Source organism: Hemitrygon akajei, chromosome 11 (genome assembly GCF_048418815.1).
Source record: "Hemitrygon akajei chromosome 11, sHemAka1.3, whole genome shotgun sequence".
NCBI lineage: Eukaryota > Metazoa > Chordata > Chondrichthyes > Myliobatiformes > Dasyatidae > Hemitrygon > Hemitrygon akajei.
Window position 1 is genome coordinate 147,263,232 of NC_133134.1, and position 21,008 is coordinate 147,284,239.

Below are 21,008 nucleotides of genomic sequence, written 5' to 3' on the forward strand. Positions count from 1 at the left end.
TAACATTTTTTTTCTACAGATGTGGCTTGCCATTGCCGCCTTCTGGGCAGTGCCTTCACAAGATGGGTGACCCCAGCCATTATCAATACTCTAATAGGTGGGTACTACACCTTGCCCAAGTGTGACCTGCAGGTAAACAGAGGAAGGAGTGCTTTATACCTCCTTTAATAGAGATGAATCTCTACCCTGCCACCCAAATTTAAGAAGGAGATAAACAAATTTCTAAACACAAGGTGTCAGTACGTAGGTGAAGAGAGCACAATATGACATTGAGAGAGAAGGTAATCCATAATTGTCTTGAATATTTTGAAGTCCAAATGGCTTGCTGTTGCTTTTTTTTTTGGCTTTTGTCTGAAGAATTTCCAGAGCTTGGGTTCTGGTCATTGAATGCAGTGATGACAAAGAAATCAATAAGGTCAAAGTAGATGAAAAGGAATATAAAGTAAAAAGCACCAACAAGGTTAAGAAAACGAGCAGCAGCAAAATAATGCCATGATTTGAACTTGAAAGGTTTCTTTGAAAAAGGCACTTGGTAAACCAAGAGCCATTGTCTGTCATCAAACAGAAAGATGATAGGCAATGTAATGAGAATAAAATACCTTGAATTTTCTTTTGACCCATTTAACAGTAAAGCACTGCCCATTGATATCTGTCAGAAGCATTTTTTTTCATGTGCACCTTAATTTATTGATCAAAACCAATGATTGATGTTCTTTTTGCAGAAGTAGGCATAAAACATTCAATGTTGTCCTAATAAATGAATCACCTTAGCAGAAAAGAATTAAAAGCTTAAATAAATATTGGCTGTAACATTAGAAATGAAAGGGAGGAGCATATATGTGATGAAAGTATTTATTCCATTACAAACCAGTAAAATGTTGAGTTGATGGAAAGATAACAAACTAAAAAGGATATCTTAAAGTATTTTCAGAATAGAGTGTAATACGGTTAATCAGGCACAATGGGGACTTTCCAAACTATTATTACTACAAACTGGATTTTACTCCTATCATACATAAACACACTTTATTCCCTTTTTTAAAAAAGATGTTACACTACAGCATAACAAATATTCCAGTAAACCCCGTGAGTTCCAGGGATTGTGGGAACAAGTCCCCAGTGAGTTTAAGGGAAATGTAGAAAACAGAACTGCATGAATCAAATGCCTAACAATCAGGATTTCCAAACAATAAGAAAGCAAATTATCAGAATTTTACACTGCTGCTCACGTTGTTTCAAAATAAGGGTAGCATCATCAAAGTGTTAGGCATTACCTGGTTGTGCTCTTGAACATCACTGATTACCCACACTGCATTTTCTCTGTAACTTTTAAGCTTTATTCCGCAGCGTTATTGTTTTACCTTGTTCTACCTCCATGCACCGTGAATTGATCTGCATGAAGCCTTTCACTGTATCTCAGTGCATGTGACAATAATAAACGGATACCAATGTATTTTTGGTTATAAAGTCACTTTCTTATATGATTGGAATTATGAAGATGTGCTTTTAGTTACTAGCTTTTTCCTGAAGTACTAAAGCAGCTGTTACGACTCAACGTCACCATGTGGATTTCAGTGGGAATTGACAACTCAGATTAATTTATGAACAAATCAAAGAAACTTGTTTATTCAAGTTCAAGTGCATCTTGATTGACAAATCATTAGTCCAATTTTGTGTATTATATCACATTCAACCAGAAATAAATGGTGATGTTTCTCTTCCTCTAAAACAGGGGTTCCCAACCTTTTGTATGCCATGAGCCAATACCGTTAAGAAGGAGTCTGTGGACTCCAGGTTGGGAACCCCTGCTCTACAAGAACCTGATGAGCTAATACTTATCCTTTCAGCCTTTTTACCTCCTCCCTGTTCAGTGAGCATCCATGGTGTAGTTTGTGTCTGGCTGGTGTCCTTAATTAAGTGATCTGGCCTGTTACAGTATGCTCAGATGATTTTGATTTAATGAAAGCAGGGGACATAGTTTGTGGAAAGTGAGCAGTGGACAATTGATTTGGTGACTTTTGTGACAGATTAAATCCATTGATATATAATGAAGCATCCCTTTTTTTAATCTTTCCAGAATTCTTTGAAGAAGAGAAATAGCCGTGTCACCACAAAACAAGAAAAGAAACCCTTGCCACAGGTACAGTTTCACACCGGAAATGGCATTTTACATATTTTTTCAAGTTGTACAAGCTACATGTGGGAATCTTTACCCTCCAAGTAGACGAGGCAGCAGCAATGACTTATGCATGTATATAAGCTAGTTAGGATGGTCGTTGAATTTATCTGTTAAAATATGTGTAAAGAGAACTGGAATAAAAGTGATGCCACAGACTTGTAATTAGAAGGGTAATTGAAGGGATCATCTTTAATAGAGGTGTAATATTTCAAGAAGTTCATTGCCGTGTCATCCTGGCAAAGTGACTGCGCAAACTGAAATGGACAGATGTGATTAAGTGTGGCACTGATGTCCATATCTGGAAATATTCTTGTGCATACCACGTTACAAAAGTTTTCACTGCCAATATTACAGCTGTTGCTGGAGTTCAGAACCTGCTAGTAGCTGGTCAACTGGTTCCGAGGGTACTATATTGCGACAAGTTGCTTGAAAAGCTGTTGGAAAAGATTCTTAGAGATAGGATCTATGGGCATTTAGAGAATCATGGTCTGATCAGGGACAGTCAGCATGGCTTTGTGAAGGGCAGATCGTGCCTAACAACCCTGATAGAGTTCTTTGAGGAGGTGACCAGGCATATAGATGAGAGTAGTGCAGTGGATGTGATCTACATGGATTTTAGTAAGGCATTTGACAAGATTCCGCATAGTAGGCTTATTCAGAAAGTCAGAAGGCATGGGATCCAGGGAAGTTTGGCCAGGTGGATTCAGAATTGGCTTGCCTGCAGAAGGCAGAGGGTTGTGGTGGAGGGAGTCCATTCAGATTGGAGGGTTGTGACTAGTGGTGTCCCACAAGGATCTGTTCTGGGACCTCTACTTCTTGTGATTTTTATTAACGACCTGGATGTGGGGGTAGAAGGGTGGGTTGGCAAGTTTGTAGACGACACAAAGATTGGTGGTGTTGTAGATAGTGTAGAGGATTGTCAAAAATTGCAGAGAGACATTGATAGGATGCAGAAGTGGGCTGAGCAGTGGCAGATAGAGTTCAACCCGGAGAAGTGTGAGGTAGTACACTTTGGAAGGACAAACTCCAAGGCAGAGTACAAAGTAAATGGCAGGATACTTGGAAGTGTGGAGGAGCAGAGGGATCTGGGGGTACGTGTCCACGGATCCCTGAAATTTGCCTCACAGGTAGATAGGGTAGTTAAGAAAGCTTATGGGGTGTTAGCTTTCATAAGTAGAGGGATAGAGTTTAAGAGACGCAATGTAATGATGCAGCTCTATAAAACTCTAGTTAGGCCACACTTGGAGTACTGTGTCCAGTTCTGGTGGCCTCACTATAGGAAGGATGTGGAAGCATTGGAAAGGGTACAGAGGAGATTTACCAGGATGCTGCCTGGTTTAGAGAGTATGGATTATGATCAGAGATTAAGGGAGCTAGGGCTGTACTCTTTGGAGAGAAGGAGGATGAGAGGAGACATGATAGAAGTGTACAAGATATTAAGAGGAATAGACAGAGTGGACGGCCGGCGCCTCTTCCCCGGGGCACCATTGTTCAATACAAGAGAACATGGCTTTAAGTTAAGGGGAAGGAAGTTCAAAGGGGATATTAGAGGAAGGTTTTTTACTCAGAGTGGTTGGTGCGTGGAATGCACTGCCTGAGTCAGTGGTGGAGACAGACACACTAGTGAAGTTTAAGAGACTACTAGACAAGTATATGGAGGAATTTAAGGTGGGGGGTGTTACGTATCCCGTAACTGGATCACTTACCAGCAAAGATAGAGAGGTCCGCTGAAGTCTGATGGTACCATTTTTAAATGTTTTTATTTATAAAGGGGCACAAAAGTAAGGTTAATACAAACATTCAGATAACATACGTCGTCAATTCTCAATCTAAAGCGCAGGTATAGTAATAATCAATAAGAAGTAAGCTCTATCGTTGTCTAGGGGTAATATATATATTGTCCGCTGTATATCTAAAAGTCTCTTGCGGTCACTGCAGTTCCGCCAGCTGCCGTCTTTTGGGTGTCGCGGTGGTGCACTTTGTTGGAGATAGAGAGATGGGGATAGAATGGAACAGTTACCCGGCGGGTTTTTCCAACCTTTATGAGTTCGATCCGTCGGAGTCTCGTTGGGGAATGGCCGCTCACTTGTGGCCTCTCCTGTAGCTAAAGCCGTTCTTCCGTGGTGAGGTCGCCAATCCCAGGCAAGGAAATGACGCACACGAACCCCCCCACCGGCTGTCGCTATTAAACGCTGTCACAGGATTTCTAGCGTGTCTTCTGGTGCGTCTGGGGGGCCGTCTTTACAACCCCTCTTTTATCTGAACTCACGGGGTCTCAGATGTCAATCAGGTTGGGATGATGCAATCTCTCTCCGTCTCTCCACCCACGTTGCCCTGAGGGTATACACGTAGTACAGTTCCCAATTCACAAAGGTGTCTCCACGAGACAATGACCACAGTCGCCAGCTTTTGCCTCGCCATGAAATGAGGGACACCGCACGTATCTTTCTCTTCTCTTGGGTCATTGACCCCCCCCCCTTCACTAGGGCTCTTGCGATTCTCACAAAGGAGGGGGCTGGGGTCATAACAGGGGTTATATGGGAGGCAGGGTTTGAGGGTCGGCACAACATTGTGGGCCGAAGGGCCTGTAATGTGCTGTACTATTCTATGTTCTTCTATGTTCTATGAAAACTTCTTTAAAATACAACAATGGCATGTTGCCAACAGTTTTGCAGTTTAATAAGATTATCAAATCTTCTAATTACAAGAATGTTTAGGTTGCAACATAAGAAGTTCATTTGCCCAAATGGTAGGAATTGTCGGTTGAAGTTAGGAAACCCTAAAAAAATACCTGAAAACTTTTGCTGCAGGATCAAAGCTTCACTTTTGCAAATGAGTTGTTTCACACATATAATATGAGATGGATAGTCTGTAACGTTGGCAATGCTTGTATCCTCCTTTTGTTACATTCAGCAGGTTAAGACAAGCTCATGATCTCAGTATTAGTCTTCTGTTGCTTGCTTACACAATAGTACAGATTTTATTTTTGAATCTTTCAACAACACTTCAATTAAGGCTTTGCATAACGCATCTTTCATGTTTTTATGTATGAAGATGACGAGAGTGTTGTCTTTCTTTCCATATTCTGTTTTTCCTAACTGTCTTGTCAATGCAGGTTTGAAGCCAATTAGCAGGTGAAGTGTCCAAGGAGCTCTGATTCCTCGCCCTCTCCTCAGTTAGCTTGCCCCTATTTGCCCATGATAGGAATTTGTCAATATTAAGATATCAGTGATACACTTTATTTTGCAATATATTGTTGTTCTTGTATGCATTCAATTTGTTTGACAATTGAAAACCAGAAGGATTTGGCAGCATGCTCTGAACTGTTAAGCGTTATTTCCTGGTTCTTGTGAATATTGATATTTATCTTTATAATTTGTAACAGGAGGATAGTGCTGACCTGAAGTGCCAGCTCCATTTTGCGAAGGAAGAAGCTGCCGTGATGTGTAAAAAGCTGACCAAATTAGTAAAGGAGAATGAAAACATGAGAGAGGAACTGGTGAAGTACAACTCTCTCTATGGCGATTTAGACAACTCAGTGTCTGTTGCTGACATTGGGGAGTCTCCTCATGTGAGAGAAGCCGAACTAAAGCTCCATCTAAAGTTGGTTGAGGAGGAAGCCAACATTTTAAGCCGAAGGATAGTTGAACTTGAGGTGGAAAATCGTGGACTCAAAGCTGAAATGGATGAGATGAAAGGTCACTGTGAGAAAGAACCCTTAGGCCAGGACATTAGACTGGGAATCACCAGCACATGCTATGGTGAGTTTGGGGAGAACGTTGGAGAACTTCGGCGTCAACTTCAGTTTGTTGAAGAAGAGGCAGAACTCCTGAGGCGATCCTTGATTGAGTTAGAAGACCAAAATAAGCACCTCATGAATGAACTAAACCATTACAAAAGTGAGTGTAATCAAGAGTCAGCGTGGTCAGACAGTTGTCCATCATTGAACGAGCCTTCACAAGAAGAGCTCGTGTCAGCAAGACACCAGATCACTGACCTCAATGGGAAAGTCAAAAAACTGGAATATGAAAATCGTGTGCTTGTTTCAAACCTTCAGCGTTACGACTTGGCATCTTACCAGTGCCAAAAGTGCTGCAAAGAATTTGATACAGAGGTTAGTGACTCTTTAAATATCTCTTCATCGCAGCCCAGAAGAGAAGTACCAGTAGGAGGAGAAAATGATTTGAAAGAAACTCAGGAGAGAACCTCTGGAAGTGGGAGCAGCAGAACTGCTGATAATGATGACTTCACTGGTCGACTGGGAACAAAAGATCTTGAAATTCTGTTTGGTATTAAAGATCAAGCTGAACTTGTTAGTGAGGTAATTGATCTATTAATCTCAGACACAAGTGGAATTGTTTCTGATGCCAGGCTTAGTTCAGCCATCGACACACCAACGCAGTCCTTCCAGGAGAACAGCGAGGAAGCTACCAACGTCAGCGATCCTAATTTAATGAGCAGCATTAACTCAAGGCTTCTTGGCTTAAAGACCGAGTTGGCGTCTGTTACAGAGAAAATTGATAGGCTCAGTGAAAACATCAGAGAAGAAAGTAGGAGTTTGTCCCCTTTACCCCATCTGACAGAGTCAGCAAGTTTCTTGTCCACTTTGACTTCAATGTCTCAGGACTTGCCCATGGATTCTGTAGGAAAAGAATTTTCAGCTGATCTAAAGGTAAAAATGTTTTTCTTTGCTCTTAATACCTGTGGCAACACCTTGGTTTGTCCTGTTACGTGGTGTAATGACCAATTAAGAGAAGTTTTCTATTACTGTTCCTTAATTTAAACTTTGGTGGCATTAACAAAAAAACTAACAACACATTGCATGTAACAAACACCTTGAATCAGCATAGAGCTTTGTACCAATGAAGTGTGCATGGTACAAGAAGATGATGCATGTATAGGAATAGAAAATGTATAAATTTCTAGTGAGTTGCCAGGAATCGTTAGTAAAATCTGTTTTAGATTTTAATAACTGTGTTCGCAAAAGTAACACTTGAGTTGCATTACTACTGTTGCTAAATTAAGTATTGTTTGGTGATTAGATCTTTTGTTTTAGACGGTCATTTCTTTTAGTTACCAGCAGTTTGATTTCAAATGGATTGGTCTCAGTGCTCTGAAACCTGTTGCTGTAATCTTCAGTGTAAGTTTCTGGATCGTAGAATGTGCTCATGTCATTTTACAAATTTGTGCTCATGTTGTGGACTTCTGCTAGCTAAGCATTTGCAGATTTGGAATTTGAGAAAATTGGCATTTTTAACCAAATTCCCAATCTATGCTTTCAGCAGGCAGGGTTCAATGAGTAGACCTCAAATTCGCAAAATGACCCTGTGTTTGTATATCAGAGCCTGAATTCCCTTGATGTACATTCTGTTTATCTCATGCCCATGTACAACTTGCATTTAAGTTTGTGTTTTCTTAAATTCGGTGCTGAAGCTTCCCCATCAGCCTAGAAAATAACAAATGGGAAACAGACCCATGCATAATGCCTGACATGGGATTAGAATTGTTCCAGCCAGTGCTTGACTTCGAACACAAATGTTCAGATTTAACTATTTGCATTTTTCAAACACTCATGCAAACACGATGCAAATAAAACCGACTTCCTACATTAATCATTTGATTAAAGCAACTTATTAATATCTCAAAATGGCAACTGAAAATGTGTACAATTTTTATTCTCTCATCAACATGTTGAGGTTCAGCCTCAAAATCTTGCACTAATTACAATTAGTTGTAATATAAACAGGTTCAGATGAAGCAAAGATTTAATTTTGGGAAGGCCTGCACTGGCCAGTATAGTGGAATGAAAAGTTTTTCTGTAATTAACAAATAAGGACAAGAAGAAATCTAGATATTTTTCATTCTTCTCCATGAATGACTTAATTAACAAACAAAAGCCAATTAAGACATGCTCCTGTCAGAATAGTTAAAAGGCAATATCCATCTCCTGTGAAAGTATGATGCCTCCATTATTGAGATTACATAACTCAGCATAGACCAGGGATCTTACTTTAATTGATGGCTTCTCTTAGGAGACATGGCACTCAGCCTTAACTACACGTTAATGACGTGACAAATATTAGTACAGTAAAAGACTCTGTCTCTTCGTTAACTCGCATAGACCCTGAATTAAAACTTGAACTAAAACCTGAACTTTATTTTACTCTGTCAAAGGATACAGCTGAAATACCAGCAAAATTTAGTCACATTTCAGCCATTTTAAAAAAAATCCAAGATCTTGTCATTTTATGTTATGTATGACAAGGACAATCATGGTCTTTCCATGACCATGATTATTCTTGGCAATTTTTTCTACAGAAGTGGTTGCCGTTGCCACCTTCTGGGCAGTGTCTTTACAAGTCAGGTGACCCCAGCGCTATCAGTATTCTTCAGAGATTGCCCTGTGATATGCACCAGCTGCTCATATGACAATCCACCACCTGCTCCCATGGTTTCACGTGACCCCGATCGGAGACTAGCAGCAGGCTAACAGAGGAAAAGAGTGCCTTACACCTACCTCCTTTGGTAGAGACACATCTCCACCCCACTATCTGTGATCTGACTAAGTTAATTACAAAAAAATTCATTATTGTTTGATCAGCAATTACACCAGTTCATACATTTGATCACAGTTAGATAGTTTATAAAAATAATGTTACATTATATGATGACAGATTCAGTCTGGACTGTAGTTACCCCTGTGCTCAAGTAACCTTAACATTTACTGTCGAGAGCTGTATTTGAATGATAGTCATTTATTTAAGGTGGTTCAGAGTGAATGGCACTCTTGGAAATTGCTTTACAGCATACAGTCAATACCTTCAAGAGAACAGCAGAAAAAAGTTAACGAAGGTAAAAGAAATATTGGATGATGCTTTTTGACTTTAGTTAAAAACAGCCTAAATTCAATCGTTAGATTTAAATGAAACTAGTGTTCCTCCTACATTCCCTGGCTGACCAAAGTACATACTGGCATTTCAATATCCTATCTTAGTCATTACATTTTCTTTGTGTTGATTTTGGATTTTAGTTTTTAAAGTAAAAATACTAACAGGTGCTAGCTCTACACACAAAATGCTGGAGGAACTGAGCAGGTCAGGCAGCATCCATGAAGAGGAATAAACAGAGGGTGTTTCGGATCAAGATCCTTCATCAGGGCTAGCTGATATTTTTAATGTAGTGAGAAAAAAATTGCAATTTACCTTTTAAAGTAACAGAATTCAAATCTGTTTTTGCTCTTTGGGCTTTAATTTTAAATGCCATTGAGTTACTTTTGTCAGCCCAGTTTGGTGTAATTTCTCCTCTGTTACAAGTCCAACATCCCAGGACCAATTTGGTGAACCTTTCCAAGTATATTCATTATTAGGTTGGGAGACCAGACCTGTACACATTGTTCCAATTGCAGTCTTAAGGTTTTTCTTCATTCTTGTACTCTAATCTTCTTGCAATAAAAGCCAATGTGTTGTTTGTGTTCTTAATGACTTGCTAAACCTAAATGTTAATATCAATAATTTGTGTACAGTGACACCAATATCTAATCACCTAAATCTTTTAAACCCATTGTTTAAACGTATTACCTAAGTTTCTACCAAGTGCAAGATATCACATTTTTCCCATGTACTATACCACCTGCCAGATCTTTGCCCATTCTCTTGAGCTTGACTATGAAGCATCTCTGTGCCCTCCTGATAACCACTCAGTATTATTAGCATGCTCTCTTGATGGGCTCTTATAGTTCGTTGATGTAGATTATAACAATAAGGTCTGATTCATTTTGCACTCCACTGATCACCTGAAACATGAAAGTGACTAGTCTATTTCTAGTATTTTCTGTGTTTTCTATAAATTGGCCAATTCTCAATCCACAACATATTGTTGCCCTCAATGCCATGATTTCTATTTTTCTTAATAATATATTTTTCTATAAGTCCAAATACTCATCATCCCTTGTTAGTTTCACCCCATGAATTTCCAAATGACCTGTTAAACATGATTACCGTTTAATAAATTTAAGTTATTTCTGTCTAGTCCTATTATTTTCCATGTGCCCTTTTACACTTGCTCAGTAGAGTCCAGCATTTTCCCTACTACTAACACAGGAGCAAATGAAACTTACAGTGGAATGCACTGTAAATTAGATTTGTTTTCAACCTGACCATCAAACAAATAGTGTAACAAGTAGGGTAAGCTGGATATTGGCCTTTCTTTCTAATCAGTCTGCTGCTTTTGTAGTTTAGTCCTGAACTTGGATCAAGTTCAATCTTTTATTGATTTATAATCAATCTTTTATTGATTGAGCAAATATTTCGTAGGAGTGCATGCACACTCTTGATTTGAATCAGAGCTCTATTGCCTGCATGTTGCTGCTTAGTCCCTGCATCATTCACTGCATGAGCACCGTAACTGGTGTTTGCACACCTTTTCTTCTCTTTTCTCTTTTTTGTCAAACAAATCAGCCCATAATTTTCCTCATTGTCTTTTTGATTTTGTTTACAACACTTTCATATGCCACTGTAATAAAGATGTTTTTCCTTTTCATACTTTTCTTTGTCTTGTAGTTTTTTCAATGTTTACTATACCCAGTTTTTGTTTCTTTGTTCCTTCCCTATCCTTTGTTTTGTTTTCATTAACTTGCCCATGCATGCAGCAACCTGAATTTAGGGACCAAGTGGACTGGCAGCAAGACGAGAGTCAAGCCTCGGGGAACTGTGGAACTAACACTAAGGAATATCGGGAAAGCAACAAGGATTATAACATCTATAGCCGTGAAGAAAGCGACTCTTATGCTACAGAGGTAATTTCATAATATTATTTATCTCTTCAATAAAATTAGTTAATTGTGGAAGCATTTGCCGTCCTGTTGCAGGCATATAAAACAGAGGTGAGAAGGTGCATTGTTTTTATAAGGAATATTACTACATGTGGTATGTTAGTCTCAGAATTTTTTTCTGTTTATAAGATCCAACTCTCTGGAAATAAACAATACCTTTCTACTCAAAGTACTGGAAAAGTGTTCAGGCATTTAATTTATTTTGTTGTGGTACATACTTATGAAATTAAAATGCAAATAAATCAGTGTTACAACTGGTTTAGGAGGAAATGCAATTTATCTCTCTCATCAAATACTGGTCTCTCGTGTAGCTGACTTGTTATAGTGTTGTTGGTCCTCCAGTTGGAACATTCACAAGTTATATTCCCCCAGTTTCTTACCCCAAGCCATCAGACTCCTCAATAAGAGTCCAGACTGACACTTATTATCATTATATTGTTATTTGCCCTCTACTGTGCCTATTGTCTTGTTTATATAATTATTGTACTGCCCTGCACTGTTTTGTACACTTTATGTAGTCCTGTGCAGGTCTGTAGTCTAGTGCGGTTTTTTATGTTGTTTTATGTACCGGTAGTCTAGTGTAACCTTGTGCTGTCTAGTGTAGTTTTGTGTTTCATGTAGCACCAGGGTCCTGGAGGAACGTTATTTCGTTTTTACTGTGTACTGTACCAGCAGTTTTTGGTCGAAATGACAATAAACTTGGCTTGACTTGACATACCCCACTGTATTTTAAGAAGAGAAGCTATCTGATCTGAGTTTTGCTGTAAATTTGGGCAAACCAAACAATTAATTGCCCTATGGCTCAGTGTGGAGAGGCTGCTTCTGACGATTGGGGTTAGGCTGGTGAGGTGGGCAGTGTGGAGACTCATTGCAAGCAGACAGCACTTCTAGTTTTGATTTCTTCTAATTTGGTCTTGTAAGGTTAACTGATGTAAATGAGGACTGGCGGCGCAGGTTGGAGAGTGGAGGGTTCATATGTGAAGAGTGGGTTAAGGCAGTTTAATTGCGACTGCCTGCAAGCAAACAAATCTCAAGGTTGTATATAACTTATAAATCTCTTAATAAAAGATGCACTTTGAATTTTTGAATCATGAATCAGGTTTGTAATTATATTCTAATATGACATGAAATCTGTGGTTTTGCGGCAGCAATACAGTGCAAAGACAAAAGATATAAATTACAAATATTTTAATGTTACAGTAAATTTCCCTGTACAGGCAGTCCCCGGGTTACGTACGAGTTCCATTCCTGAGTCCGTCTTTAAGTCAGATTTGTACGTACGTCGGAACAAGTACATCCGGTATTATTTAGCGTCAGTTAGTCAAACATTTGTCTTAGTATATAGTACATATTTTAACCTTTCTATGTATATATACCACTTAAGTAACGTATGTATTCCAATAATTAAACCACTGCGTTGCTTAGTAATAATTGTGGCTTTAATCGGGGCAGCGCCTTTCACAAGCTCCATTATTCTCACTTTATCCGTTATCCTTTAAAATTGTTCCAATCGTTGACTGACTGTAGCCTAATGCTTTTCCAGTGACCGATGGTGTTTCACCTCTTTCCAAACTCATTATTTCCACTTTATTTTCAATCGCGATCGCTTCCCGTCAATGGAAGAGAAACACAGCGGGCGCCAGCTCCCGAGGAATGCTGGGTCCTACGGACCACCGCATTGAGACAGACTAAATGGGATAAGTGGGGGCTGTGCTGGGTTTGGGTATTTGATCATCCACAATATTCCGTGTGGGAATTTAATTTGGAGGTGGTAGTGTTTTTGTTTTATGAGGTCGAGTTGCAAGCTCGACGTCAACCCAGCAGGGATGGTACAGGAGTCACTGGATCGATATCAACCCGGCACGGGAACGGTCTATCACTGGATCGAACTCGGGAAACTCCGTTCTCCAGCCCAGCGCTGATCTCACTGTGCCACCAGCCGACCGGAACGGGTGGGGGGTGGGGGGGGGGTGCGGGCGGGGTCAGGGTGAATCTTACTAAGAAAAATTTAAGCCAAATACAAAGTTAACCACTCAACAGAGTGTCAATGGCAACGACTTAAACTGGCAGACGGTGTCCTCCTTCCTCGGTTCGTAAGTACGAGTTGTCTGTAAGTCGGACATTCGTAAGTCTGGGACTACCTGTATTAAAATATATTTCCATATGATTATGCATGTGTTACATAAGATGTGCACTTTCATTATCATATGTATTGATGCACACAGACAAGCAAGAGTCAAGTTCGCACTTCTGGTGGTCATACTGTTGTTGTAGATGTACAACATTTTGGCCTATTAAACACAATTCCAGTCAGTTGACAGCAACCGTATTTCATTAGGAGGTTGAGGAGATTTGGTATGTCACTAAAGACACTCGCAAATTTCTACAGAAGTACCATGGGGAGTGTTTTAACTGGTTGCATCACCGCCTGGAATGGGGGTGGAGGGTGGGGTTGCTACGGCACAGGATCAAAATAAGCTGCAGAGCATTGTAAACTCAAGTCAGCTCCATCATGGGCACTAGCCTCCATAGTATCCAGGACAGCCTCAAAAAGCCAGCATTCATCATCAAGGACCTCCATCACCTAGGTCATGCCTTGTTGTCATTGCTGCCATCAGGAAGGAAGTACAGAAGCTTGAAGGCACACACTCAATGATTCAGGAATGACTTCTTAACCTCTGCCATTTGATTTCTAAATGGACATTGAACCCATGAACACTATCTTATAATTTTTAATTTATATTTTTGCTCTACTTATTTAATTTAACTATTTTGTATATAATACATTTTTTTTCTCACCCTTTATGGGTAGTGTGTATGTGTATTTTGCCCTCAATCTCAGGTCCTCTACCAGAGGCCTGGGAGCTTGAGGGTTCAGCGCAGTATATCCTTCCTGTTCCCTAGTCGTGCTGTCTTCTGGAGCAAGACTCAGGTGTTGTTCCTGGGATTTGTTGGAGCCATTCTCCCAGTCCAGGTGTCACAGCTCCAAGTGCTCCTATCACCACCAGAATAACTCTGGTTTTAACCTTTCTCATCCTTTCTATCTGTTCTTTCAAGCCCTGGAATTTCTCCAGCTTCTCATATTCTTTCTTCCTGATGTGATTGTCATACAGGGTTCCCACATCTATTACTATTGCTTCCTTCTGTTCCTTGTCCAATACCACTATGTCTGGTTGGTACCTGCTTTATCAGTCTGTATCTGGAAGTCCCACCGGATCTCAGCTCTGTCATTCTCCACTACCTTTTCAGGTGTTTGCCATTTGGATTTGGGAATGTCCATTTCATACTCAGCGCAGATGTTCCTGTACATAATTCCTGCAACCTGGTTGTGCCGTTCTGTGTATGCTGTCCCTGCCTGGGTCTTGCACCCTGTTACTCTGCGCAGATGTTCCTGTACATAATTCCTGCAACCTAGTTGTGCTGTTCTGTGTATGCTGTCCCTGCCTGGGTCTTGCACCCTGTTACTCTGCGCAGATGTTCCTGTACATAATTCCTGCAACCGGGTTGTGCCGTTCTGTGTATGCTGTCCCTGCCTGGGTCTTGCACCCTGTTACTCTGCGCAGATGTTCCTGTACATAATTCCTGCAACCTGGTTGTGCCGTTCTGTGTATGCTGTCCCTGCCTGGGTCTTGCACCCTGTTACTCTGCGCAGATGTTCCTGTACATAATTCCTGCAACCTGGTTGTGCCGTTCTGTGTATGCTGTCCCTGCCTGGGTCTTGCACCCTGTTACTCTGCGCAGATGTTCCTGTACATAATTCCTGCAACCTGGTTGTGCCGTTCTGTGTATGCTGTCCCTGCCTGGGTCTTGCACCCTGTTACTCTGCGCAGATGTTCCTGTACATAATTCCTGCAACCTGGTTGTGCCGTTCTGTGTATGCTGTCCCTGCCTGGGTCTTGCACCCTGTTACTCTGCGCAGATGTTCCTGTACATAATTCCTGCAACCTGGTTGTGCCGTTCTGTGTATGCTGTCCCTGCCTGGGTCTTGCACCCTGTTACTCTGCGCAGATGTTCCTGTACATAATTCCTGCAACCTGGTTGTGCCGTTCTGTGTATGCTGTCCCTGCCTGGGTCTTGCACCCTGTTACTCTGCGCAGATGTTCCTGTACATAATTCCTGCAACCTGGTTGTGCCGTTCTGTGTATGCTGTCCCTGCCTGGGTCTTGCACCCTGTTACTCTGCGCAGATGTTCCTGTACATAATTCCTGCAACCTGGTTGTGCCGTTCTGTGTATGCTGTCCCTGCCTGGGTCTTGCACCCTGTTACTCTGCGCAGATGTTCCTGTACATAATTCCTGCAACCTGGTTGTGCCGTTCTGTGTATGCTGTCCCTGCCTGGGTCTTGCACCCTGCTACTCAGCGCAGATGTTCCTGTACATAATTCCTGCAACCTGATTGTGCCGTTCAGTGTATGCTGTCCCTGCCTGGGTCTTGCATCCTGCTACTCTGCGCAGATGTTCCTGTACATAATTCCTGCAACCTGGTTGTGCCGTTCAGTGTATGCTGTCCCTGCCTGGGTCTTGCACCCTGCTACTCAGCGCAGCATGGTTTCAGTGGATTTCTTGCATAGCCTGCACCTTGGGTCTTGCCTGGTGAGATAACCCCCCTGCTTCTGTGCCCAGCACCTGTCCTTGTGCAGCCATGAGCAGCGCCTCTGTGCTGTTCCAGCCCTGTCATTTCCGGCCATTGGTAGGACTTTCTCATGTCAGCCACCTCTGACATCTCGCAGTGGTACATCCCGTGCAGTGGCTTGTCCTGCCATGGCCTCTGGTCCTCTGGCTCTGCTTCACGAAATTCCATTTCCATATCCCCTGCCTGCTGTCTGCGGTATTCTCCTAGCAGGTCGTCCTTAAGGGATGTCTTCCTGAGGTACTCATGGATGCTTCGCATTTCTTCCAGGACTGTGGCCTTGACACTTCCAAGTCCTCCTTTATGTGGTGTACAGTCTCTCAACATTGGACTTTGGATGGAATCCTCATGTATAGTTAGTAGTTCTGCGTCTTGATGTCAATGGCTTCCAGTTCATTCCTTGGCCAGCACACTATTGCGGCTGGGTATTAGATGACTGGTAGGGCAAATGTATTAATGGCTTTGATCTTGTTCTTCCCATTCAGCTGGCTGTTTAGGACCTTTCTCATTCTTTAGAGGTACTTGGATTTTGTAGTCTTCCTTGTGTCCTTATTGTGGCTTCCATGCACCAGGTATTTGTAGCTGTCCTGCACATCTGGTATATGACCTTCAGGTAACTCTACTCCTTCCATCTTAATGAGTTTGGCTGTTTTCACTACGATCCGGCTGCATTTTTCCAGTCCAAATGACATCCCAATCCCTTTGCTGTACACCCTTGTCAGGTGGATTAGTGAGTCCATGTCTCTTTCATTTCTGGCATACAGCCTGCTGTCATCCATGTACAGGAGGTGGCTGATGATCAGTCCACTCTTGACCCTCTACCCATGTCCACTCTCTGAGATGATCTGGCTGAGGGGATTCAAGCCAATGCAGAACAGCGGTGGGATAGTGCATCACCCTGGTATATTCCACATCTGGTGGTCACTTGTACTATTGGCTCCAAGTACCAGCCACTGGTGAACAAAGCAGTCGTGTGAGTCTCCAAGACCAGGCAAACCAACCAAAGCGCACAGCCTGGATTGACTGTGACTCAGTGCCCCACACATGGATCGTGGAATGCCTGTCTTGTACAAGGCGAACAAGACATTAAGGGCCTTCATTAAGAACTCAAGGGGTTGTTGGATGACGATGCTAGAAAAGAAAAGGAAATGCAGAATTTTGTAATTGTAGTTTAATGAAAGCTATCAAAAGGTATGTTTCATTTTCTGACATTGTTCAGTTACACATTTATGATGGGAGTATATAGAGAATGGCCCTCAGCTGTCGGGGTTGTCAGAATCTATGCCATTCAGACTTCATATATCCCAGTTACATCTACTGTCCAAAGGCAATTGTAGTCCACCTAACTGCTCCAGGAGAAAGTATAAAGTTCTCACTTGCACTTTATTATATAGGCTCTCCTGAGGATTATGTTGGAGTTCCACTCATTGTTGAGTGAAGACAAAGTGGATATTTGGAGAAAAGGCTGAAAGACCTGCCAGCAAACAGTGAACCCTACCCATTCACCTTTAAGGAGGTGTGACACATGATGGTTGCTGGGCCTACACATGAGAAAAGATTTTTCAGTCCAGGCCTGTAGCCTATTGGACCTCATTGACATTTGTACTCGCCCACTGGCTGATTTTGCACAAACCTCTGACATTTTTAAATAAGCACGCACAATTTCCCTGTGTAAACTGATGCTGAACTTGGAATCTTGAGCAACAACGTTTCCTGTTTGTCAGATAGTCCTAAAGGTGCATTATTTTCATCTCAGCAGCTACAAAGTCTGTTGCAGCAAATCTTGGTATTTCATTCAGTTTCACAAACAAAATGAAAAGGACTGGGCCATTTTTAGATGCAACTCCTGAGATGCTAGAACTGGGGCAGAGAAAAAGGTTTACAAAGAGACTGGAGAATATGGTCCCCTAACATCCGCAGCCTTGGGGAGCAAATGAGGATCTTGTTCACAGCCTTGTTCACAGGTGGTGAACCACCATCATGATTCAAGTTCAAATTCAAGTTTAATTGGCATTCAACCATACATGAATACCATTAAATACAGTCAAACGATACAACATTACTCCAGGGCCAAGATGTAGAGCACCGTACTAACAGGCACAAGCAACACAAGGCACATATAGCACATATAAGATAACATAAATTATAGTGACACACATAAAAAACATAGTCCGGGCGTCTGAGTCCGTGAACGTTGCAGCAGTTTGGCAGTTGTACACAATACAGCTTGTCTTCTGCCAAGCGAACACTGGAGTACAGCACTAACTCCAGCATGGACGCCACACCCTGGAGCATACCGACTCCGCCTCTCTCATGGGAGGCTGTAAACAGGCAACACAGTGGCTTGAGACTTACTCCTCACTATGACTGAGGCCATGCCGCTCCCCAGCCATCTGCCAAGGAACCAGTAAATCGAACCAGCATCCCACAATAACAATGTCCAGTGGAGTCTTGCAATCACAAGTGAAACGATAACTAGCTCTTAGACCGCACTCCGCCTTCGTGCACTGGCTCCTCTGATGCCTCTCTGACGCAGGGAGCAGCTCGATCTGCACCAAGTCCAGCTCCTTCAGTTTCTCCACCAATGGGCAACTCAATGACAGGGTAACCTGCAGTACTTAAAGGTCTTAATGTCCATTGTAAAAAAATAAGTTTAGAAAAGACATTAACACCTTTGGCTGGCTCCATAGAAGCTGCTGCGTCCTAGTGCATTGCCATTTTTTTGGAAGTAACCAGAACGCAGTGTATAAACATGTAAAGTGTACTTGCCACAAAGTACTTCCTGTCACCAGCTCACTGTACGATGAAGGCTGCAAGCAAATCATTCCAGTGATCCAGTTATTCCATATGTATGTGCAACAGGAAAATTTTACAAATGCCTGAGTGAAAACTGAAGCATCATTAATCATGTATTTATAGATTTCTTGTCCCGAAATAAGCTTCCAACAAACGTTAGTTGTATCATTCTGTGTGAGTCGTACAGCATGGAACCGGTCCCTGCCGACCTCGAAATGTCCATCTGTACTAATCCTACTTCTTTGTTCTCCTCGCGATTCCATCAACTCACCTAGATTTACCCTGCATCTTCACACCACGGGGCAGTTTACAGTGATCCCCTTTGCGATGTAGTAGGAGCCAGAGCATCATACTTCCAGTAGGATAGCGGAGTGTTCAGTCGCTGTGGCTCCTACGGGGCCAACCATAGATGCTATTGGATTTTTATACATATCTTTTACGATCGCGAGACCCTGCTGCACATTAAAAGTACTGCAGGTTACCCCATCAGTGAGTTGCTAGCTGGCGGTGAAACTGAAGGAGCTGAACTTGGTGTGGATGGCGCAGCCGGTGGACGACGGCAGCATGCAGTCTAACAGCAATTGATTATCTCAGTCGCTTTTCCTGTGATCGCAAGACCCTGTTGGAGATTGTTAGTGTGGGATGCCGCGAGTCCGATTCACTGACTTAGTGGCGTGGCCTCGGTTGTAGTGAGGAGTGGGCCTCAAACCTGTTTACAGCCACTGAGGAGAGAGATGTCATAGTCGGTGGGTTTCACCGGAGGCAGGGTGGTACGGTGTCCATGCTGGAATCAGTGCTGCACCCTAGTGTTCACTCAGCAGAAGACAAGCTGTATTGTGTACCACTGCAAACTGCTGCAGCATTCATGAACTCAGGGCCGTGGACTGTATTTCTTCTGTGTGAATGCTTTACTGATATTTTATGATGCTCTCACTATATTATATGTGCTTGCTATCTTATATGTGCCCTCTGCTGTGTGTGATCGTTGGTACCGTGGTTTGCATCTTGGCCGCAGAGTAACACTATTTCATTTGGCTGTACTCCTGTATGGTTTTTTTTTTTTTTTTAAACTTTTTTTATTGTTTTCAAATAGTTACAAAATAAAAGTGTATGAGAAAAAAAAATGTTACCCAGCCCCCCTCCCCTTAACCCCTCCCCCCTAACATCCCTAAAAAAAAAGAAAGAGAAAAAAAAGGAATGCCTGGATATTGGAAGCTCCCCACACGCTCCACGGAGTTCGTAATAACTTTGGTGTATGCATTTATTTCTTTCCCCAAGTAACCAATTATTTCATCTTCGGAGCATCTATATATTTAATCCTGTCTTTTGTAAATAAGGGCGCCAAATTTTCAAAAATGTTTCATATTTATCTCTTAAATTGTAAGTGATTTTTTCAAGTGGAATACAGCCATAAATTTCGTTCTTCCAACGATCTATACTTAGATATGTATCCGATTTCCAAGTCACTGCAATAGCTTTTTTGGCTACTGCCAATGCAATTTTTATAAATTCTTTCTGATATTTATTCAATCTGGATATCGGTTTTATCCCTTCAATATTACCTAGTAAAAGTAATGTTGGGTTGTGTGGAAGTTGTATTCCAATGATTTGTTCCAGTAAAACTCTTAAATTTGTCCAAAAAGGTTGAATTTTGGAGCAAGACCAAGTAGAATGTAAAAAAGTACCAATTTCTTGGTTACATCGAAAACACTGATCAGATAGATTTGGGTTTAATTTGTTTATTTTTTGTGGTGTAATATATAGTTGATGTAAAAAATTGTATTGCACTAATCTTAATCGAACGTTTATTGTATTTGTCATACTCTCAAGACATAGTCTTGACCAGTTTTTTTCTTCAATTTTGATATTCAAATCACTTTCCCATTTTTGTCTTGACTTATGGACTCCTTGTTTAATTGCCTGTTTTTGAATCAAATTATACATACAAGAGATAAATTTTTTAATCTTTCCTTTTTGAATTAAAGTTTCTATTTCATTGGGTTTCGGTAGTAACATTGTTTGACCTAGCTTTTCTCTTAAATAAGCCCTTAGTTGAAAGTAACAAAAAAGAGTGTTGTTTGATACTTTATATTTATTCTTTAATTGATCAAATGACATTAATATACCTCCTTCAAAACAATCTCCTATATATCTAATCCCTTTTTGAAACCAATTATATAAAAGTTGATTATCCATTGTAAAAGGAATAAGTCTATTTTGGATTAAAGATCTCTTTGCTAATAAGGATTTCTTTGTCTCATCGTCAACATTTATCTTATTCCATAAATCAATCAAATGTTTTAATATAGGAGATTCTTTCTTTTCCCGTATCCATTTAGATTCCCATTTATATATAAAGTCTTCTGGTATGTTTTCTCCTATTTTATCTAGTTCTATTCTGATCCACGCCGGTTTGTCTTTCTCAAAAAAGGATGCAATAAATCTAAGTTGATTTGCTTTATAATAATTCTTAAAATTTGGAAGTTGTAACCCTCCTAGCTCAAATTTCCATGTCAATTTTTCCAGCGATATTCTTGACATCTTACCTTTCCAAAGAAACTTCCTCACATATTTA

The 21,008-nt window shown here is 41.2% G+C and overlaps 1 protein-coding gene across 3 annotated transcripts in view; it reads left to right on the forward strand.

Moving 5' to 3' along the window:
• mtcl2 (microtubule crosslinking factor 2) overlaps positions 1 to 21,008 on the forward strand; it is a 173,556-nt gene that overhangs the window by 66,967 nt on the left and 85,581 nt on the right. For all 3 annotated transcript variants that reach the window (XR_012100889.1, XR_012100888.1, XM_073061885.1), the window contains exons 4-6: positions 2,078 to 2,140; positions 5,565 to 6,851; positions 10,827 to 10,973. Coding sequence is in view for 1 of the 3 variants with exons in the window: in XM_073061885.1 (XP_072917986.1) it covers positions 2,078 to 2,140; positions 5,565 to 6,851; positions 10,827 to 10,973 (1,497 nt within the window). In the remaining 2 variants the exon portion in view is untranslated. The remainder of the gene's footprint in view (positions 1 to 2,077; positions 2,141 to 5,564; positions 6,852 to 10,826; positions 10,974 to 21,008) is intronic.